Raw genomic sequence first — 23809 nt, 5'->3', positions numbered from 1 at the left:
GACCACTGAGCAGCTCCACTTAGCAGCTGGGAGTTAAGAGCCTTGCTCTTGGGCACACAACTGCAGTATCACTTCTTCACATATCTGTATATTTATCTTGTACTCTGACACTGAACTGAAGTTATTAATTATTTAAATGGACTCTGCACTTACACAGAGCTTTTCTAGTCTTATCGACCACTCAAAGAGCTTTACACTAAAAGCAACATTCACCCCTTCGCTCACACATTCACTCAGGGGTATTTGAGGTTCAGTATCTCCGACATGTGGACTGAAGGAGCTGGGAATCAAACCATGACCTTCTGATGAATGATGATTAATAATCAGAATTATGTAGAATGTGCAGTTTATGACATTCCTCTGACAGATGCTGCCAGAGGTTCAGATGGTCAACACAGGAGACAGTTGGTCCCCTTGTCTTGTTTTAATACCTGGAAGGTCCCATGGGACCTGACCTTGTGTTTGAAGCCACTCGATAAAACTGTGACAAAAACTGAATAAATACAGGTTTATAATGTGAAATCATGTCACATAACATGAGATTATTTTCACTAGAGGAGCAAACATCAGATAGTTTACCCTTCAATTTATATTCTGTCTTGTATGAGGGACCTTTGGTTTCTCAGATATCTAACATCATGTGTGACAGGTGTGAACAACATGAAAACATGTCAACAAAACAATGACTTCACTGTCAGGAGGAATCTGAGGCTTCAAACAATGAAACCTTAAAAACAGCCTCTGAAACACAAGCTGAATGTATCTTCCACACGTAACCTTTATTTAACATAAGGCTGTAGTCTTTCTATGTTTATACACATTTATGATGGTTGAACAGGTGTATTGATGAAGTTTTGGCTTTTTACTTGCCAAAGTTTTATCGCACTTACTGACAGTGACTACCAGCGTGGTTCACATCGCCTCTTCGTAATCTTCAGGTTATTTGTTTCACGTCACCACTCTGCCGCGACCCCCCGTGTGCACGCATGTGTGCAGCGCTGACACACACAATAAGAGTAGGGGCAGAGGGAATCTGCAGACTAAATGCAGAGTTGGGGGAAAACGTGTTTTTTTAAAAACACTGAGATCTTCTCCTCTCAAAAGCAAATGGATCTGACTAAAGGTAAAAACACAATAATGCAGTAGCCAGCTGGAAATTCTTTAATGTCTGGCTGTTTGGCGCCGGCCAGTGCTTCGGGAAAACCCTGGGTGAGGGAACACCTGAATACATGTGTTCATGTGTTGGTACCTGTCTGAGTCTGCTCCCCTCCCTTCCCCTTCTTCTTTTTGTCCTTCTTCTCTTTGGGTTTGGCCAGCTGCAGCAGTCTGGTGGGGAGCTGGGACTCCTTCTCTGCTCCATAAGGCTTTGAGGAGGAGGAGGAGGAGGAGAAAGGGTTGAAGTTTTTGCCCATCCTCTTTGATCCGATGCGGAGGAAAGGTTCTTTGGTTGGGGCAGAGGATGAGAGCTCCACCTGTGGAACATCCAGAAAAAAAGAGATCACCCTCTCTGTTCTCTTTCTGTGCTTTTTCTGAGGAGGACTTTATTTTTACCTCTTTTGGCTGTTCTGCTGCTTCCTTTGAATCCAAATCCAAAGACCCAGAACCATGGAGCCTCATGGAGTCTTCAGAGGTGGTAGAGGGAGTTCGCTGGAACCTCTGAAGCTGCTCCTGCTGGAGAAAATACCCGGACAAATGAGAGACATGAAAGCACAAATACCTGGACCCAGAGTTTCATCTTTAACCCAGCAGGCACAGTGGGAAGTTCTGGTTGTTTCTGGGTCCAGTGATTATCTGAACATCAGAACATCAGACCACAGAGACATGAAGAGCTGTCAAACCTGCACATTACAGAAGAAGTGAGCTCCAGTGGTCTGACTCACCATGATGCTCAGGTGTGTCAGTTCACTGATTCAGCCCATCAACGGGTTGCTCCTAACGCCTGTACACTGATGAATTGCATCTGCGTCAGTCAATCTGGTATTACAGATACTATACTAAGGCCTGTTGTGGTATCAGTGTTGGTAACTCTGTGGTCCATTGACAGTTGAGGTCTTAAACTGGGACATCACCAGATACAATTCAACAGAAACATGACAAAAACACAGTCAAATCAACAATGCTCCTAAGACTACAGTAGGTCAAAGGTGAAGCTGAACTGGCTCTGTAACTATGATGTTTACTTTCACTGTTCACCTTCGTTTCCTCTTCATGAGTCTGATTAACGAGGAGCTCTGTGTCCGGCCTCTGATGGTCTGACTGTGTTTAAATGTGGTTGCATCTCAGAAGTGAACTCAACTGACCCAGGTGGTCCAGAGAGAAGAAACTGGCCTGAGGAGTCACCAGAATCTGAACACATGGTTCTATCTATTGAAATGATGCGCTGGCAACAGGTGGCAGCAAGTCCGCATAGCTTGTAGTTTTTTGCAATATATTTAAGCATATTAATATATATTTTTTGTCGATCTATGTTTTTTATTCTACGTTGTTGTTTCGTCTGACAATGGAGAAATTAATGTAGACAATGGAAAAACTCTTGGCTTTTAAGTTTACCAGATATGGAGTTAAACATCCCATACCGGCTGAGCTGAAGAAGCCGCTCTGTGGATGCAGAGCCAGGGCTAAGCTAAAGGCTAAGAGATGGAGATATAAGCCTTTTCTAACATCATCCTCAAGGGAAATGTCAACTCCTTGGCTAACAAGTGTGATGAACTGGAGGCACTTATGAAGAACCAGTGAGCATATCGTGAGTGTAGTCTCATGTGTTTCACAGAGACCTTGTTAAATGACAACACCCCCGACCGTTATGTGGATTTACCCGGCTTCACTGCAGTACAAGTGGACAGAGACGCCAGAGCAAGTGGAAAGAAGAAAGGTGGAGGACTGGTTCTGCTTGTGAACATTAGATGGTGCAACCCCGGTCACATCACAGTGAACAAGATCATCTGCTGTTGGGATATTGAACTGTTGGCAGTTGGTCTTACACCGTACTATGTACTGAGGGAGTTCTCACACATCGTCGCCATTGTTGTTTACATTCAACCACGAGCAGAGCCTGCTGTCGTGTGTGACGTCATTCACAAGACTGTTACAAGAGTACAGACCCAGCACCCTGATGCATTCATTACAATATCGGGGGTTTTAACCATGTCACTCTCACCGGACTGGCTTCACTCAGTATGTTGACGGTCCCACAAGGGAAAATAAGACACTTGATCTGTTGTATGCAAATGTCAAGGAGGCCTACACTGCTTGGAGCACCCTGGAGCGGCGGCTTCTCCACCTTCTGAGGCCACCGGTTGGACATGCACTTGACCCCTTACAGTTTGCCTACAAAGAACATATTGGAGTGGATGATGCCGTCCTTTACATGCTCCACCGGGCCCATTCTTACTTGGATGAGCCAAGCAGTTACATGAGGATTATGTTCTTTGATTTTTCAAGGGCATTTAACACCATCAAACCCCACCATCCTTAAAGACAAGCTGGAAGGGATGGGGATGGATCCCTGCTTCACGTCCTAGATTGTGCATTACCTGACTAGACAACCACCGTACGTCATGATGGGTAACTGTGTCTAAGGGACAGTGAGGCTCCACAGGGGACTGTTCTGGCTCTCTTCCTGTTCACCCTATATACAGCCGACTTTAAATACAACTCTGAGTCCTGCAACATCCAGAAATACTCAGATGACACAGCTATTGTGACAGGAATCAGGAACGGGCAGGAACAGGAGTACAGGGATCTGACGATGGTCCTCAGTGAATGGAGCAACAAGAACTGCTTCCTTCTGAACACCTCCAAGACCAAGGAGATGGTCATGGACTTTTGGAGGTCTAGGCCCACCCTTCAGCCAGTCAACACTCGAGGGAAGGAAACTGAGGTGGTGCACAATTATAAATACCTAGGTGTGCACCTGGACAGTAAACTGGACTGGTCCCTGAACACGGATGCCATCTACTGGAAGGGGCAGAGCCGGCTCTTTTTCCTCAGGAGGCTGAGGTCCTTTGAAGTCTGCAGTGAATTGCTTAATGTTTTATCAGTCAGTGGCGGTGAGCAGACTGCAGCATAAAAAAGTTTTTATGCTGCAGTCTTCTGGGGCAGCAGCATGTCTCACATGAACACAAGGAGACTGGACAAGCTGGTAAAAAAGGCTGGGTCTGTGCTTGGCAGGAGTCTGGACTCACTCAGGACTGTTGTGGAATGTAATGTTAGATGCAATGTAAGATGGAGGCCATCTCCACAACATTCTGGCAGGACAGAGAAGCAGCTACAGCTGCAGCAAACGTCTCATCTCAGCTGCAGAACAGAGAGGTTGAGGAGATCCTTTGTTCCCACTCCCATCAGGCTGTACAACACCTCAGCCAAAGGAAGTGGACTAATCTAATTATTATTGTTTATTTATTATCAACTGTTATTATTATTATTATTGTTATCAACAATGACTAATGGACACATGAATTTAAATAAATTATCTATCTATCTATCTATCTATCTATCTATTGCTCTACATGGACACACACTTAGTGAAGTGTCTCAGTGAGGGCAGACCTGATATTGAACCAAACATGGTGATTTCCACCATAACCTGACGGTTCTGGGGACAGGGGGCCTGAAGCAACAGGTTCAATAATTAGCAGTAACACTGGGGGGGACGAGGGGGTGAGAGGGGTTGAACCTCAACTCTCACTGAGCCAACGATCCAAGAATACACATAAACACCACTGACATTTCCCACTAGGTTTATAGTCAGAGCTTCCACAGCCTGTGTCTATGTGGACTCTGCAAGGGGAAAAGTCCCCAGGACCCTGACCTGGTCTGTTTCCATGGCCTCCAGTCTCTCAGAGTCTCTCCTCAGGGCCTTCGTGTCCCTCTCCAGCCTCCTCTGAGCCTCCTTCAGCCTCTCCAGCTCTCTCTGGTACTCCTCTCTCTTCCTCTGCAGCGTCTCTCTCTCCTCCTGCAGCACCTGGTGCCTCCTTCTGGTGTCCTCCTCCTCCTCCCTCAGCCTCTCCTCCCGCTCTGCCAGACCTTTCTCCTTCATCTCCCACTCCTTCTCTCTCCTCCTCTTCTCCTCCTGGTGCGCAGCCTGCTGTTTCTGAAAGCAACGACAGAGATGATGAGACACTGACTGACAGACTTTAAGGTGGATACATACTGAGTGATGATGATGATGATGAAAGCAGTCTGTGAACCTGCAGGCTGGCCGCCTCCTGTCGCTGTCTCTCCAGACTCCTGTGTTTCTCCTGCTCGATGAGGGAGGAGGGGCGGGAGGAGGATGAGGAGGAGAGCGAGGAAGAGGATGAGTGTCTGGAGGAGTTGGTGGTGAGCCGGTCATTCAGGGCCTGTCTCCTGTCCTCCACAAAGGAGTCCTGCTGGACCACCACAGCCTGGAGGTAGAGGAGAGGAAAAGAGAGGTTAAAGGTGTTCCTGCAGGCGTGCGCCTACAGGTGTGTTCCTGTATGTGTGTTTCTGTGTGTTCCTGCAGGTATGTCTCTGCAGGTGTGTTCCTGTAGGTGTGTTTCTGTGTGTTCCTGTAGGTGTGTTCCTATAGGTGTGTTCCTCTAAGTGTGTTCCTATAGGTGTGTTTCTGTAGGTGTGCTCCTGTTGGTGTGTTTCTGTAGGTGTGTTCCTGTAGGTGTGTTTCTGTGTGTTCCTTTAGGTGTGCTCCTGTTGGTGTGTTTCTGTAGGTGTGTTTCTGTAGGTGTGTTTCTGTAGGTGTGTTTCTGTGTGTTCCTTTAGGTGTGTTCCTTTAGGTGTGTTCCTTTAGGTGTGTTTCTGTAGGTGTGTTTCTGTGAGTTCCTGCAGGTGTGTTCTGTAGGTGTGTTCCTGTACCTGCAGTGAGATCAGCAGGTCGTGGAGATGTATCACACTGTGCTGGACCTGCTGGAGAAACACAGACATATCACAGACACAGACAGATGGATCATCTATACCTCCTCACACAACTTTAATGAACAGCTGTAAGAACCATGCCTGTTGGGTAATTTACATCAAAAACAGTAAACATACAGCTCACACACTTACTTCATTGTTTCTCTTCAGCATCATCTGCAGGCTGGCAGTGGCTCCCTGCATGCATGTCAACAGACACACATACATAAATACACACACACACACACACACACACACACAAACACACACACAGACAGAGATAGAGAACAGATATCATACACATGACACACAGGACCTTCACCTGACATCTCGGAAGAAATGCTCTGTGGAGACACACACCTTTTTCAACACACTGTCGGACTCAGTCCTGCGGAGGTCCAGTGACTCCTCCCCCTCTTCCTTGTCTCCATCTGAGGACACAGGAGAGAGGAGAGAAGAGTGAAGAGGAGAGAGGAGAGGAGAGGAGAGAGAAGAGGAGAGAAGAGAGGGAGAGATAGGAGAGAGAGGAGAGGAGAGGAGGAGAGGAGGAGAGAAGAGAAAGAAGAGAGAGGAGAGAAGAGGTGAGTCAGTGTGTGATAAACCTGCTGTCAGACTGTTTGACTCCTGCTGTACCTGTTGACCAGAACACAATGTGCTCTTCTTCTTCTTCTGTGTGAAATAACCTACAGGAGTGAGTGTGTGTTTCTTACTCTTGCTGCTGTTCATCTGATGACTGTCGAAGCCTCCGAATGTCTCAGCTCTGCGGGGCAGAGAAACTGGTCCCACACTGCCCCCTGTCAGGCCAGCTGGAGCACTGCAGCCGGCTCCACCTACTCCACTGCTGACTAAAGTGTGCAGACTCTCCACTGGAGACAGACAGAAACAGTTACACACAGTCTAACATCTCATCTCTGACACATGCACGCACGCACAATACCATACAAATCTTGCTGCTCACCTTCCCTCAGGGCATCCTGTATGATTGGGTCCCCCTTTGTGACATCATCAGGTGTGGCCCTGAACAACATGCGTTCCCTGACTGGTGGGTTTGTGTCCTCGGTGGTGGAACTGCAGTCTCCCAGCTCTCTGAAGATGTGAACTTTCTCCTCCAATAAACAGATGATCTGCTCATCTTTCCTCCGCAGAAGCTCTGGAATAAAACATAAGGATTCATGACACAACACAACTCAATACAACAGAGTACAACACAACAAAACACAATACAACACAATATGGTAAATGGACGTGCACATACAGTATATAACGCTTTTCTAGTCGTACTGACCACTCAAAGCGCTTAACAATACTTGCCACATTCACCCATTCACTCCCATTAATACATCACACTTATATGCAGTCACACACTGATAGAACAGCCGCCCAGTAAATATAACACAATTCAACACAACACAATACAATCGAATACAACACAGTACAATATGATACAACTCAATACAACACTGTACAACACAATACAGTACAACACAACACAATACAGTTCAGTACAGTTCAGTTCAGACAACTTTATTTATGCCCCATGGGCAATTCATTTGTAGCTTCGCAGTCCATACATTCGGTCGCAACAGACAACCAACCAACCAACAAACCAACCAACCAGATACAGTTAAAATGTCAGAGGAAAACATATTAAAGGCACGGGAAAGTTAAAAATAGGTGAAACAATAAATAAAAGCAGTAAATAAAGCAATAAATAGAACAACATATCCAACGAATTACTCTAAAATCACAATCAAATTCCTTTACAAAAAGAAGGAATAAAGGACTTTAACGATTAGTTCTCACCATGGGCACATTATAACATCGGCCCAAAAGTATTAGAGAGAATTCGGAAGACAGAATGTTGTCTGGCTGGCTAATCATTTTTTTTTTGCTTTCTCAGCCACCTGTTTCTCCCAATGGGAGCCCAAGTCCCTTTGCTGAACTCCAATAATCTTGGAGCACACTTTTACAAGGTTGTTCTTGTCCTTCACAGACCCATTGAACCAGCAGGTAAAAGAAAAGGTTAAAAGGCTTTCAATAAAAGAATGATAAAAGTTACAAGAAATTGTATCACAGACATATAAAGAATTAAGCTTCCACATTAAGTGAATCCTTTGTTGACCCCGCTTGACATTCAGTTCTTTGTTTACATCAAACTTTAGTTGTGATTCAAACACAGTGCCAAGATACCTATAGGAGTCCACAATTTCAACATTATGAATAATGCTCACTTTTGGTGTGTCATTAGTTCACCTAAAATCAATGATTAACTCCTTGGTTTTTAACACATTAAGATCCAGGAAGTTATCATCACACCATTCAACAAAAGCAGGTAAGGCCCGACCATGGTCTGAGTCTGGGCCCTGAAGAAGAGACAGGAGGGCGGTGTCATCAGAGAACTCTACAATGTAACTGCCTTCTTGAGACGTTCTGCAGCTGTCTGTGTACATTAAAAAGAACAAAGGTGAGGGGCCACAACCCTGGGGTGAACCTGTGCTTGAAAGCCTTGTGCCGGATATATACTTTCGTTCACCCAAACCTGCTGGGTTCTGTCAGTAAAACATCCAGAAGCAAATAAAATCCTTGCGTGAGACATTGGTTTCTCCAGGTGCTTATACACTCTGTCTAGAATGTAGAATGAATCATTGTAAGGGGTGTAATTTGCCCTCTATAAGGGAGACCACCATATCTTTTATGACCCTTTCAAAAATCTTCATAACAAGGGATGTAAGAGCAACTGGTCTGAAGTCACTTAGTCCCTTAGTGTTTTTAGATTTAGGAATAAGTATGATGGTGGATGTTTTCCAGTCTTGGGAAGTAAGGGCGGAGAGAGACGTTCAATAGTTCAATGTCAGGGATGCATATTCTCTCTCGTACTATGACGATGTTACAGTACCAAAGATTAATGTAGAAGCACACACACCACCTCCGCGTCACTTGTTTGTAATCCCTGGTGACTGGTTAAGTCGAATTGGGCTTCCAAACCCACTTAATGACAGTTCCTCCTCCTGATCCGATTCACTGAGCCATGTTTCAGTAAAAGGTAGGAGGCATGTTTCCTTTCCTTAAGGTGTGATTTTGACCCAGGCCTCCAGCTCATCTGACTTGTTGTGGATTGACTGCGGGTTGGAGAGAAGGACTGTTGGCAGTGGAGGAAGCTTGAGGTGGTCGTTGAGGTTCATATTTCTGAGCTTACGGCATATTCCACCCCTTCTTCCTCTTTTCCGACGCTTTGTTCTCTTGTCTACTCTGCAAAGTTCAGGTGGTATGTTTCCTGGCTCCACGCCATGCGAGGATGATCGTACAGATAGCAGAAGCTCCAGGCTAAGGGAAATTCTCCCGGGACTAACGACATGATGGCTCCGGATATGTCCAGTGTCCTGGAAGGCGTTCGTACTCAGAGAAATTACACATAAAAGTGCAATAAACTCCCAAACCATTCCCATTATCAGCCTACTGCGTCCTTGACATATAACTTCTCACACATTCAAGATTTCCGCACAGTTTAAGACGGTAATGAACAGTAAAAGACGATAGACAACCGACAGGTAGGCTACATGAGTCCCACGCTGTAGAGCGCCCCGGAATACAGTATAACACAGTACAACACAACACAACTCAATACAACATTACAACATAACACAAGTGAATACAACTCATGATTCAATACAACACAGTACAAGACAACTCAGTACAACACAGTACAGTGTGTTCACCTCTGATCTCCTTTGCTCTGCTCTCTTGCTGCCTCCTGTCCTCCTCTGTCTCACTGGGAACTCCCTCATCCTCGTCTTTCTCCCTGTCAACACACAAACACACTGTGATGTTTATCTTTCTGACAATCAGAAACTGTGACAGTCACAGAAGTCTTGAGGATTCTTCAGTAAAGCTGTTGAGAACCTGATTCAAAAACATGTTTCAGTCCAGATTTATGGAGATTAACTTTTCATTTTTTTGTTTGTAGTTTTAGCTCATTGATCAGATCTGTGGCAGCGGAAACTTTACAGTATCTGAATGTCTGTGTGTGTGTGCGCGCGCTCACATGAAGTGCATGGTGTCCTGTATGATGGCCCTCCATGTGTTGCGCTCCTCCTTGCTGCTGGCCAACACCTCCACCATCTCTGGTCTCTCTGTCCCAGCTGTGATCAGGAAGAGACCTGCAGAGACAGAGCCCAAGTCAGTCACAATCAGTGTGTGTGTATCATACTGTGTGAAACTTCAGACATTGTGTGCTGTTAAAAAAACAAACAAAGGAGAGCTGACCTCTCTCCTCATTAGCCACTTCTCTAACGATCAGATTCTGTAGAGAGATGACTGTGGAGCGCTGGTCCTGAGGACAGAGGTCCAGGTCACTCAGGGCTCATGACAATATGCACTGAGAACACGGTGTGTAATTAAATCACAGTGTATTTTTAAATGATGTTTTGATGAGCTACTTACCAAAGAGGCAAATACATATTTCTGGTCCTTTTCCTGAAGAAAGACCAACACATCAGAGAGGAGCAGGGCACGGACATCTGCAACACCGAGACACAAACATGGTGACAACATCCTGAACACAGAATAACATCATCTACACAAACTGGACAGAGTGAAAACCTTTGAGTCGTCCTGCAGAGTTCTTCAGCTGCAGCAATCCGTCATGCAGCAGCTTCCTCCCCCTAATCAGGTCCTCTTTAGCAAACATCTGACCGCTCTTCATCCTCATGATGGACTTACTGTCAGTGCGACTGGAGACCACAGAAAACTCAGGTTACACTGAGGTACAGAGAGGAGCACCAGTAAAAGACACTGGACTGAGAGAGGAGCCGGCTGCTCCTCCTGCTTTACATACTGTATCTGCATATATGTGTATACATATATATGTGTATACATATATATAGTGTATGAGGCAGCTTATTGTATGTTTACTAATGAATAATGATAATTCTCATTTACAATTTAAATCTAACCACTGTGTTACACAGTTACAGGTGTTTTTTATTGCTAATCTAGAGTTTGGAGTTTGGAGTCAGTGCTTCTGTTCAGTCCTGCAGATTTTCTGCTGATTCAGGATCTGATTCCAGATTTGACACTGGTCTAGATTACAGGGTGAGGGTAACCCCCTGTGGGGGTGTGTGTACCTGTGAACCTCCCTAAGCTTTCGTTTCTTCTCCTGCTCGTTGACTTTACTGTCCACAGCCGCGATCAGCTCCTTCACACAGCGCAGTGATTCACAGACACCACTGTGGTCTCCATCTGAGTCTGTGAGAGCAGAGGAACACAGTTAGCATGAGCATCCTGCTTCCTGCCGTACCTCCTGAGCCACAGTGTTGCCGTTTACACAGCAATAACAATTTTACAATTCATAAACAGAAATAATTGTGTTTGTATGTCAGTGTTTCCTTCAGCATCAATGTCCTTACTATTTATTGTGAGTCATTCTGTAAGAGTTTCATACTATTTTAATATTTACGTGTCACGTGTTTGGCGTGTTAGTCTCTTTCGCTATTTTAATGATGGAAAAAACAGTCTCTACACCAGGCACATGGTTCAAAAGGGTTGTGCTTAATCTCTTAATTATTCATGGGAGTGTTTTGGGCGTAACCACCAATAAACCAATCACAGTGCCATCTCAAATTGGAATTTGGAATGGGAGTAGCGTATTGCTATTATAACAGCGCAGAATTTCACACAGAGTTAGATTCTGTTTGTGGTCAGTTGATTATATACTATGACTGACCAGTGATGCTCACAGCCCTACAATGAAGTAACAGCACAAATCACTATGTTAGAAATATTTGCAGTTGTATGATGAGAAGTGTGAATAAATCGTTGTTATGAAACTATGGACAAATTTAGGTGATGAACAGGCAGCACTGGATAATTTACCGTGTAGTAAGAAAGAAGCGCCTCTGCAGAGCCTCCCTGATGTTGTACAACATGTTATACAACACACAACATGTCACAAAGAGGCTCCGACCTTCTGAGGTTGTATTGTAAAGTTCCACCTCACTTAGCCTCACATCTAAGTGCATTTTCACCACACTACTTGTGCGAAACAGACAGCGGGGATGCACTCTGTGCGCCTGTGTATGTTGGCACATATTGTAGGCTATTACTTTCTTGACAATACTCCTTAAAATAACGGTGAAATACTGCATCACTGACTTCGGCCAGGTTTTTGTTGGTTAATCACGCAATCACTTTCAGCTGTCTCAAGATAACAATGCACCAACAATGCTAATGACCACACCTCATTTTAAGACCAATATGCCCATGGGCGCACAGATAGGCACAAGTGTATTTGCTATTTAAACAACATGGGCATGGAAGGAAAAAGTTAGTCTGAAACTAGTGCAGACACGCTTTACACTGGGTGTAAGACAGAGCCCAGTGTTTTTTTTTTTATACAGACTGATTGATAAAGGGAGTGTCTTCATTCATTTATAACTAATTGTGGGAGTGGAAATGAGGCTCATGCACATGAGAACAATTTCTCAATGAGTGAGATTTATAAGCAGAACCGTACGGTTGCGTGTGAACATGTGGTCAGACATAGCAGGCCTGGTCGGGCCTACTCGTAACCCCCGAAGCCTGACCTCAAGCATAAACTTTTGTCTTCAACCTTTGAACAAAGGAAAGACCGCCAAAGGCCGCCCCACAGACTCCAACTCCAAGCATGCTCCACGTTTCACACCTAAAGTGAATTCTGGGGAGTCTCGAACTCACCTCGTCATTGGCAGAGATGCAGGGAATCCTGCATCTATAAATGCCCGCTGTGCATATGCACAACGCCTTTCCAATGTAACCATACCGGAGTTAGTCAACGTTCCCTGTGAGCTAGTATACTGAAGGAGGTAACCAACCCCGGGCACGCTACTTTTCCCTTTGTTCCTCTCCGCGGAGTTTGAAGATTGTCCCTTCACTGGACAAGTTTAGACTTCCCCTTGTGTTCAGCCGAACACAAATTTAAAGGATCCGAGCTGGCGCAGCTCAACCTTCTTGTTTTGCCTGCAGAAGGAAGAAGTTACTTCTACACGGACACGCGGAAAACCTACGGCCGCTACCCTCCCATCACTTAGACTCTGCAGTTTTTCTGTGCTGCCAATCCAGGAACCAGATGCAGCGACCCTCATGGAACGAGGACGGCACCGTCAGAACTGCACCGGAGCACCCGTGCTGAATTTTACCTACGGACATTCACACGCACCTAATCGCTTGGAAGCGATCCCAGTAAGAGGTTTGCGTCGGGGACAGTGATTGTGTGTTTAATTGAGGTGATGTTATTGAGTTAGTGCTGCGAATTCTTGTTGAGCTATTATCATTTTGTGTTGTGATAGACTGACCGCCGAGTCCTTAGTATCATACTTTGAAAGTGATTACAATCGCCGTTTAACTCTAGAAGAGTTGTGTATGCCACCGAAGGTGGAAAGCGAGCCGCTCAGTCGGTAACGAACCGAACAACGGGCATACAGCCTCACGGCCGTACGCACGCTCTCTGTGGGTCTAGTGTCAGCCACACACCTGAATGCGTTTACTGTATTGCTGGGTTTTCTGTATGCTTGGTTAGTTGGATGATTGGCAGAATAGTGTTAATTCGGACTGTGGTTAACTTTGCTGATTACTGGAAGATCAAATAAACATTATTGTAGTTAAAGAGAAGTCTTTTAGTCATTATTGTGCATGCTTATTGTGACCTGTGGCTGAGTGAGAGAATCAGAGCTGAACTTTACCTTGTTTACTCACTTGTAGTTGACTCCAGGAAGTCAGTTGCTTTAAGTTAACTATTTAAATCGTGAGACTGCAACCTGGTTTGGTTGTCGTCCTGGTCTCCAGGTGGTTACCCGTATTATTAATAACTTTAATAATAATAATTAATAATTTCTTAGTTAATAATAATAATAATAATAACAATAAATCGTACTCAATAACCAAACACGTTCCTACCAGGAATTAATATTTCTGGTTTTATACATAGTAACATAGAATTTGTCATCTGGCCACTGGACCTCACCTTTCGTGTGCTGCAGGATTCTCTGGATCAGAACAGGGTATTTGGTGATCCTCTGAGTCACCAACAAAATGCACTCTGGGATACTGAGCCTCCGCACAATGCTGCTGCTCATTGTCCTCTGCACAGACACACAGATACATACAGGTTATATCAGGTTAAAACAAGACTGCAGTAACAGGTCCCCTGACATCACACAGCTGACCTTGATGAAAGCCTGGAAGCGTTTGTCTTTGGCCTGCAGGTCTTTGTAGAGATTAACAGCTTCACTGTGACGACTGCAGAACTTCCCATAAACCTTCTTCATACGTTCAGCACTGCAGTCTGAAAACTGAAGAGAAGGAAACCACGTTCAAGATCTCCTGTGAATAGAGTTCCTCTATCAGCCATGAGGTCTCCTCTCAATGACAATGATAAAATGTTCTTAAAGTTTACTGAGCACAGTCATGCTCCCCAGAGGAGGAACCCTCCCCTTCTCAGTTAGTGTCAGTGACACAGCTCCACCTTTTACCACTTTCACCCTCTCACTTCTGTGAACCTGTCCTTTGTGTGTATTTTAAAGACCACCTGACAACATATTCTCCCTGACTCCAGCAGTGTGTCTGAATTCAACCATGGTCCTGGGCAACTGCTGTGTTAATCTACCTGGTGGACCAGGACGTCCCCAATGCGGCAGATGAGGAAGCTGCTGTTGTTGTGTCCTGGAGCTGATGAAGCTCTCTTCATCTCCAGGAGCCGGGTGAGGAAGTCTGTGTGTGTGTACAACAAGTCGTCCAAGACGGGGAAGATCTACAGGAAACAATCATGAGACTTTGAAGAAGATCATTGCTCTTATTAATGTGTCCTTCAGATGATTCGTACCTTGTCCAGAGTGTCAGTCTCCAGCTGGACCTCCCTCTGTAGGCCTTTGTAGTACACTTCAGACATGATTTTCAGTGTCCTCACATGGTGGAACTCAGTCTGGTACAACTCTGAGGAGAGACAGGACTCTTGGTCAGGGACATGATGGGAGCTTTCACACCTACTGCTGGTCTTCCTCCCACAATGAGTCAGTACATATTTTACCATAGATGACATCTTGTCTCTTGATTTCATCTTTCTTCAGTGTTCTCAGGAACTTCTTATCCACTGAGCTGCTCCAGGAGTCAGCCTCAAGATCTTTAATGTCACACTCAAATTCTCCCATCAGCTGACTGTCCATCATCTCAGTGCCTACACACACACACACACACACACAAACACACACACACACACACGCACACAAAAAAAAAATACTTAGAGCAGCACATTCAGGAATCTGCTTCATCAAACTAATGAGTGTGAGTGTGTTGGTACCTTCATCAGTGAGAGACTCGGTCGAAGCGTTGACTTTACTCCCCTGATGAAGAGAGTCTGTGGACTGAGACAGAAACTTGAGGCCCCTCAGTGGAACATCATCTAATCTACAAGGAAAAAAAACAAGAACATGGATGAGTTTCTGCAGATTTAGCCTCCAAACAACCAGAATGTCACCAACACAAGCTACTCCACACTAAAAGGACACAAGAGGAAACCAGGATATGAAAATAACAGAAGAATGGTGGTGATGGTACAGCATCATTCAGACTATGCACAGACTAAAACATACACTTAGAGTGCGTGTGTGTGTGTGTGTGTACACACACACAGTACTGTGCAAAAGTTTTAGGCAGGTGTGAAAAAATGCTGTAAACTAAGAATGCTTTCAAAAATATAAATGTTTATTTTTATCAATTTACAAAATGGAAAGTGAGCGAACAAAAGAAAAATCTAAATCAAATCAATATTTGGTGTTACTACCCTTTGCCTTCAAACCAGCATCAATTCTTATAGGTACACTTGCACAAAGTCAGGGATTTTGTAGGATTGTAGTCAGGTGTATGATCAACCAATTATACCAAACAGGTGCTAATGATCATCAATGTCACATGTAGGTTGAAACGCAGTCATTAACTGAAACAGAAACAGATGTGTAGGAGGCTTAAAACTGGGTGAGGAACAGCCAAACTCTGCTACCAAGGTGAGGTTGTGTCATGTGGCTAACCCTCCGACATGGAAACAAGGCCAAGCGACTCAACTATGCACGAAAACATAGAAACTGGGGTGCAGAAAAATGGCAACAGGTGCTCTGGACTGATGAGTAAAAATTTGAAATATTTTGCTGTAGCAGAAGGCAGTTTGTTCTGCGAAGGGCTGGAGAGCGGTACAATAATGATTGTGTGTGCAGGCAAAAGTGAAGCATGGTGGAGGTTCCTTGCAAGTTTGGGGCTGCATTTCTGCAAATGGAGTTGGAGATTTGGTCAGGATTAATGGTGTCCTCAATGCTGAGAAATACAGGCACATACTTATCCATCATGCAATACCATCAGGGAGGCGTATGATTGGCCCAAAATTTATTCTGCAGCAGGACAACGACCCCAAACATACAGCCAATGTTATTAAGAACTATCTTCAGCGTAAAGAAGAACAAGAAGTCCTGGAAGTGATGTTATGGCCCCCACAGAGCCCCGATCTCAACATCGAGTCTGTCTGGGATTACAGGAAGAGACAGAAGGATTTGAGGAAGCCTACATCCACAAAAGATCTGTGGTTAGTTCTCTAAGATGTTTGGAGCAACCTACCAGCTGAGTTCTTTCAAAAACTGTGTGCAAGTGTACCTAGAAAAACTGATGCTGTTTTGAAGGCAAAGGGTGGTCTCTTATTACTATTATCACCTTCAATATATTTTGAAGGTGAATATCAAAAAAGTGTGTGTGTGTGTGTGTGTGTGTTTGTGTGTGTGTGTGTGTGTGTGTGTGTGTCTTTCACATCTGAGTTTAAAGGCTAAGAGTTCATCAGTCTAATTAGCCATTTCAAAGTTAGCTTTGCCCATTTCTGCCCAGTAACTGTCAGTAGCACCTGCTGAGACACTGGTTGCTATAGCGACATGGCCACCGGGGGGGCACACACAATCCCCTCTGCCTCCTTAGGCAGACAACAGCTTTTAAGATGAACCTTGTGTTTGAAAATTGGATTACACAGGGAAAACAGGAGTTGTATGTCCTAAAAGTTCAGCTACATCTTCCGCATCGTCTGTATCATCCGCACCCTCCTCATCGTCACAGGAATGCTGGTCCACAGTAACCATTCCTGACGACCAGCTTACTGTGATGTTTCCACGGAGACACCCCAGCTTCAGAGCTCAGTTTCACAAGGGAACTTTGGACAGCCCTCTCTGCACTTTGGGGAGATTTCCTCAAAAACCATAAAAGATATCAGAATGAGACTGAAACTAGGTGATACAAGACAAAAACTACATTTTTTTATGGAAACACAGTCAATGAAGGTTGGAAATGGTGGGATTTAAAAAGAGTCTGTCTGACTTTTTTTTTGGCTTTTTTGAGGAATATTTTCAGGAATGGCATTTAGAGTTCGCAGTTAGCTCCAGTTAGTGAGTGGAGCTATGTCTTGAGTAAGACAGCAGACATCACTGAAGATGTAATAAACATCACAATCCTCTACACTGAAGTTACAACAACACCACACTGAGCGGGCGAGAAAAGCTAGTGCTAACTGCTAAGCTTAAGTAACTAGCAGATCTGAACAGCATGTAAACAACTGCTGAGTTAGTGAAAGTTGCTACAAGGAAAGAGCGATTGAGTGCTGGAGCAGAATTAATGTAAGTTTGAAAATACAGCAACATTAACTGTGTTCAGACAGAGCAGCAATAAACTCTACCAGTAACAGAAACTGACTGGAAATGAGACACCACGTCAATAATCATTGTGTAAAAATATTCTCAGATAAATATTAGCTCTACTGCTACACACACACACACACACACACACACACACACACACACACACACACACACACACACACACTCTGACAGAAACACACAAACACCATCTCCTTGATTTGGATTAACCTTCAAAATAAAAGTCTCTACATGGTAAGAGGAAATTATTGACTCTGTTGTACAAAACCTAATGCAATTTATACTGCCAAACACAGAAACATAGACAATTTCAAAAGGGAGTCTCAAAAAGGTAAGAGGTAAGGTAGGTATTAAAAGTTCAATCTTAGACTCAACTCAGGTATGAGAGCAACTCTAAGGTAAATCAACGTGGTGTATTTGTGGTTCTTTGCATGTGTGCACATGTTTTTCTGTAATTGTGGGCCAATTTTGGTTAATAACCATTATTGTGAGGTCATTTTGGCTGGTCCTGACAAGTTCAAAGGGCTGTTTGAAGGTTAAGCTCACTCAGTTCCTAACACCATGCACACATACATTGAAAGACAAACAAAATCCATCACCACCATATAATATATTAACTGTATGAACTTCACCTAAAAATTTGAGTCTCAACCAGGTAAAAAGAACTTACTGGAGGTTCTGTTGGGCTGCTCTATCTCCACACACACACACACACACACACACACACAAAGTTCGTCTTATTCATCTTCTGTATTGAAATTTTGGTGCATAACTAGTCCCACAGCTTTGAGAAAAACCCTGATAACATGTATATATATACTGTATATATGTCAATGCACGCGGCTTGATCGGGGATGGTGTGCTATGACTTTTCTAAGCAATTAGAGAAAAAATGGCGATGATTGCCATAGAGAATGAGTGGGAATATGTCTTCAAAACGACCAAACCCTCTTTGGAGCTCTATTGCTGGGTCATACTTCAATGTAGAAAAATGGTTGAAAGGTTAAACGGGTCACAATACTTGAGATTCTTTTTGGTTAAATCTGTATTTTGACAACTATTATGGTTTACATAAAATCCCAGTTTATGTGTTGTGTCATTTTTAGATGGTTTCAGACTTTATAATGGGTGTGATTTGCACAAATTGTTCGGAGCTAGATTGGATGACATCATGCTAGAGTGGGAGAAGCTCTAGAACACTGAAAAAATTCTGTGTAACTCAACCTTACGGCCACATATTGGCTTCCTTGATAGTAGACAAATTCGTGCTGTTTTGTAGAAAGTGATGAAGTGTGAAACCTAAGCACAGAGTCTAACAGAATTTAAATAGTGAGCCTCAAAATGATGGGAGTACCCTCCACCGTTCCCACTGACTGCAATACAAATTCAGGAGCTGATTTCCAGAGAAAAGCAGAACTGACCCTTTTTTGTAACTGGCTCACAAAATCTGTGCACAAAGATCTTGTGCCAATCACGGTTTGTTAATGGTTCTGATGGGAGTTAGTTCTTTTCAAAACTCGCAGTTTGAGAGGCTAAAATCTCCCTCAGCTCTGTGTCAGGTCTTCCACTTTGCAGTTTGACATGGCTCCTTAGGAGACTCTTTGATCTCTGTGATATTTACGCACGCACGCACGCACGCACGCACGCACGCACGCAGACAGAAAGCTGTTTACAAGTTAGAGCTCATAGAGAGATTACAGTTCAGGAAGATGAATAAAACAAGTATGCAGAATAAATATATGCCGTCAATGATATTGCATTGCAGCCACATAATAACATTGAATAAACTGACTTTAGAGCTTTGGCCTTTTGGTCAGTTTTAGTTGATGGTTGTGATTTGGTTTTGGTCATTCACTGTCCTCTTGTTTAGAGCTGTTACTTTCATCAAACACACAAATAAGATCAAATATGAGTTGTATATATAGATAAACAAATATTGATGTGAGCCAAGTTAGCATTAAAACATGATTAACCATTGTGCTGAAGTCCTGAGGTAGTGGATCAGTATAATGCTCAAACACACCTGGACAATCAGCCTTACATCACAGCACAGGTGTGTTACCTGGACTTCAAAACACTGCACTGTTTATGTGTGTGTGTGTGTGTGTGTGTGTGTGTGTGTGTGTGTGTGTGTGGTCTCTCCCCTCACCCTGCTATGTTGCTGGTGGAGATGCTCTTGGCCAGGTTACTGTGTGGGTTGAAGATGCTGGGGTGTCTCCGTGGAAACATCACAGAAAGTTGGTCGTCGGGAATGGTGACAGTGGACCAGCATTCCCGTGACGATGAGGAGGATGCGGATGATACAGATGATGTTGAAGATGTTGCTGAACATGAACATCAAAGTGCACATTTAGAACTTTTAGGACATACAGATGTTTGACACTGTGCCTTCACTCTAACCAAACTGACTAATGTAATGGTGTTCCTGTTCAAATTCATTGTGAGATGACTGTCTGATCATCTGTCAGATTTGGCTGTAGTGACGTCATTTATTTATTTTTTAAGTTATATTTTTGGTCATTTTATTTATCCGGACAGTACAGTGAGACATGGACAGGAAATTCAGGGAGAAACATGCATCAAAGGGCCTGTGGGTCGACTCGAACCCATGGCTGCTGCGGTTAGGACTAAGCCTTAATGGAATGAGCTCTACCACTTCATTATATCTTTTTAATGAAAACAATATGTGTGTGTGTGTTATGTTTGTGTGTTCTTACATTTACTCCTCATATTAACAGCTGACCCAGAAGCAGCTTCTGGCACCAGCTGCTGCTGCTGCTGCTGCTGCTGGAGACAAACACAGGATCATTATGTGGAAGGTGAAACGTTTGGTCTTTGACAGAGCAGGATGTGGACCGAGGTTTGAGGACTCATGTTGATCAGCAGTAACACAGACTCTTCTGCTGCTGTACTTAATCCATGGGCCAGAGGTCAAAATTTCACTTGTCAGTACTAGTCAAGGTGGCAAAGGTTACTTATAATTTTTTGAAAGGATCCATGTCTGTTGATGATATTTTAGTATGATAACCCTTCCTGGGTCACAGCTGTATTAGAGTTATCAGCTGTTGAAGTTAACTTCCCCCTTGGAAAAAAAGAATTTTAGATGCTGGTGTATATCTTGGTTTAGGCTCATGTCCAGGATATTTGTGAATCTCTATGACAGATACAGAGTTAACCTCTTTGGCTGTTGAGCTGCTGCTCACAGTCTGACCTCTGACACCTTACATTTGATTCAGTTTTTACTCCACTGTCACACTCAAGTGATTAAATCACTTGTAAATGTAGGTGTGTAATCAGACCTACCTTTGCTTTGCTCTTTGTGCAGACAGACACACTCTCTCTGCAGCTTTTATGGATGTGAACTCCACAGTCTGTAAACAACACAACAACCGTCATTACAAACAAACAAACAAACTCTATGCTCATCTTAAGTGTGAACCCACACGGATGCGTGCACACACGCACATACACACACACACAAACACACTGTTCCCTAACCCTCAAAGTTTTAAACTACCTCTACTCACCCTTTTTAACATTTATATTGATGAACGTTCAGATATCCCTGGTCTCAGCCTATTTGACAAAAATTAAACTACTGCTTTTTGCAGATGATCTAATATTACTAGTTCCATCTAAGGAGGCGTTACAACTGGATCATCTGCAAAATTTATGTGACAGTTAATCTGGAAAGGACCGGAATTATAGTCTTCCAGAAGTGACCCAGATTTCAGGGAAACCCAAACTGGGATCCACTGACATAGAACACACACACAGCTACACATATCTGGGACTAAATATTACCTCTATTGAAAAATTTCAATCTTGCTATTAATGATCTGACGATGAGGAATCAGACACTGAGAAAGACCCTGACTATGTACACACTCAGTGATTGCAGCCTGGCAATAGAGACTGGCTGACACAGGCCGACCTGACTGCCAAGAAAAGACAGGCTGTGTCAGCTCTGCCCACAGAGCTCTGTCCACAGAGCTCTGCCCACAGAGCTGACACAGGTGGAGACACGGCAACATTTCCTGCTACACTGTAGAACATTTGAATACATCAGAAGAAAGCTCTTCACAAAAATTCTATGTAAATTTAATAGTTTTGATTCCCTCTGTGACCACACTAAAATTCGACACATAGGCTACTTAAGCAGTCGGTCTCCTCCCACTCTGACTTTTTTTTTCTTAAGTATATTTTTTGGGCTTTTTATGCCTTTATTGGATAGCACAGTAGAGAGAGAGAGGAAAAGGGGAGGCAGAGAGAGGGGGAACGACATGCTGTAAAGGGCCGTCCGATGCGGAATTCCGGGGCCGACTGCAGCGAGGACTGCATATGCGGCGCCTGCTCAACCCACTGCGCCACTTGATCGCCCCTCCCACACTGACTTTAATTGTTTTATTTCACCATTTTATATCAATATATTGTTGTTAATTGATTCTTTATTGATCCTTAACACTAATTTATTTAGTAGACCTACTGTATAACACAATGATTAAAATGATTACTGTTTTTCTTCTTTTTACTTATTCATTCTATTTTACTTACTCCTGTTCTGGTCTACATTTTTATTCTCGTCATCAAAGCTTAGTAACTAGCCAAAAAAAGTCATTTTGAGGTGATGTGTCTTGATTCCTCTGAGCCTCAGAGCTTCACTGTTCAGGGAGTCTCACTCATCACCATCAACACACTAGTTTATTCTGATTTAGTCCCACACACTCTGTCCTGCCACAAATACTCAGACCACCATATTAATCCGCCACTGAAATAGTCCCCAACAAATGCTCCATTTCCTCCTTAAGTTTTGGGTTTCTCTCTGCACTTGTTCACATCAGCTGCTGTGTGGTCATCAGAGAGGTGTGTCTGACTTCTCGCTCACAGTTGCACTCGAGGTTTGTTGTTGGATCCTTTTTAAGTCTCTAAAAGGGTTCGAAAAGTTCTCAACACTGGTAGCATATCATTATGAAAGAACGACAACCACATCAGCTGGCTGACCAATGGTGTACCTTCATCACTCAGTCTCACAGACAGTCAGTCCATCAGTCAGTCACTCTCAGTCAGTGAGTCAGTTTATAGTGATTCTGTCTTTTTCAAAACAGTGAAGAGATCCACCATCAACAGGTGAAGACATGAAGGTCATGCTGCCACACAGAGGACTTCAGTTACTGTTGCTGCTGACAATCAATAACAATCTTGGAGCCAGGGAAGGAGAAGGATTCATTGAGCAGATTCTGCTTTTATTTCTACTATTTTAATAAATAAATGTGCTCATCTCATCAATAAAACACTGAGTGTCATTATTTACTCCAATGAGACAGATACATCGCAAGGAAAATACTAAACACTACAAGAGGAAAAAGAGGCTGCGGTGGAGGAGCAGGAATAAAAAGAGGAAGAAGGGAAAGAAAAGGGGAAGGAAGGAGGGAGGGAGAGAAGGGAAAGTTTTGACAATAGAAAACTTGGGTCTCAGAAAAGAGAGAATGGAAGGAGAAATAAAAGAAGGACAGAGAAAGTGGAGGAGGGAAAAGAGAGGTGTGAGTGAGTCTTACTGTTGCAGAAGAGGGTATCCTTGTTGTTCAGAGGTCTGGTGCAGTGTTGACAGGAAGTGGAGGGAGACGGACTGACAGGGATGAAGACATGATTGTTTGCACTCTTCTTTTCTCTTTCTTTACTCTCTCGTTCCTTCTCTCCTCTTCTATCCTTCTCCTGGAAAATAAGCTGCTGTGAATATCAAAGAGGTCCTGCTGAGTCATTTTCAATTAATGTTCCCAGAGACATTATCTACTGTGGTCTACAGAGGAAACATCATGATAACACACACACAGGTGAGAGCAACACTGCTGAGTATCATAACCAACAGTAAGGAAGACAACACAATTCTGTGTGTGAATATGAACATGTCAGTTGACCCCCCTCCCCAGATTCAGAATCAAACCCAGAATCAGAAACAGACTCAGATTCAGAATCATATTAAACATATCAGTCACTATGAACACATTGATTTCTCATATGTGTATTTTCATTATAAATAAACAGCATAATTTAAAGATGTTTTACACACAACAGAAAACACACAGTATATGTTTCTATCGGTAATGACTGGAGCTTGTTCAGTAAACCTGAGTGGGATGTTTGGTTGCTAAGATACAGTCAGAGCATCAACATACAGGGAAACTCTATGTCTCTGTCTGTGTGATCTCTTCTCAGATCATGTTGGGTGTGTATAA

At 43.6% G+C, this 23809-nt stretch overlaps 1 protein-coding gene across 8 annotated transcripts in view; it reads right to left on the bottom strand.

The window, feature by feature from the left end:
• Positions 1-23809, bottom strand: part of LOC111647725 (uncharacterized) — a 105714-nt gene that overhangs the window by 4291 nt on the left and 77614 nt on the right. For 3 of the 8 annotated variants that reach the window (XM_087171521.1, XM_087171523.1, XM_023397371.2), the window contains 25 exons: positions 23132-23303; positions 20880-20947; positions 20294-20363; positions 19726-19900; positions 15197-15303; positions 14927-15073; positions 14723-14832; positions 14507-14650; positions 14067-14192; positions 13865-13982; positions 10992-11112; positions 10468-10598; positions 10309-10385; positions 10132-10198; positions 9911-10025; positions 9585-9667; positions 6827-7018; positions 6579-6734; positions 6229-6299; positions 6022-6066; positions 5830-5880; positions 5190-5384; positions 4811-5092; positions 1552-1671; positions 1250-1472 (listed from right to left, as the gene is read on the bottom strand). In XM_087171521.1, coding sequence (XP_087027647.1) covers positions 1250-1472; positions 1552-1671; positions 4811-5092; positions 5190-5384; positions 5830-5880; positions 6022-6066; positions 6229-6299; positions 6579-6734; positions 6827-7018; positions 9585-9667; positions 9911-10025; positions 10132-10198; positions 10309-10385; positions 10468-10598; positions 10992-11112; positions 13865-13982; positions 14067-14192; positions 14507-14650; positions 14723-14832; positions 14927-15073; positions 15197-15303; positions 19726-19900; positions 20294-20363; positions 20880-20947; positions 23132-23303 — 3166 coding nt within the window. The remainder of the gene's footprint in view (positions 1-1249; positions 1473-1551; positions 1672-4810; positions 5093-5189; positions 5385-5829; positions 5881-6021; positions 6067-6228; positions 6300-6578; positions 6735-6826; positions 7019-9584; positions 9668-9910; positions 10026-10131; positions 10199-10308; positions 10386-10467; positions 10599-10991; positions 11113-13864; positions 13983-14066; positions 14193-14506; positions 14651-14722; positions 14833-14926; positions 15074-15196; positions 15304-19725; positions 19901-20293; positions 20364-20879; positions 20948-23131; positions 23304-23809) is intronic. The other 5 variants (XM_087171524.1, XM_087171525.1, XM_087171522.1 and 2 more) reach the window with 5 other exon arrangements.

The sequence above is a fragment of the Seriola lalandi genome, unplaced genomic scaffold (assembly GCF_002814215.2).
Source record: "Seriola lalandi dorsalis isolate HSWRI2012SDOR001 ecotype SW California unplaced genomic scaffold, Sedor1 jcf7180002055008, whole genome shotgun sequence".
Lineage (NCBI taxonomy): Eukaryota > Metazoa > Chordata > Actinopteri > Carangiformes > Carangidae > Seriola > Seriola lalandi.
The sequence above is the reverse complement of the archived record's forward strand: the minus strand, read 5'-3'. Positions and strand labels throughout refer to the sequence as shown.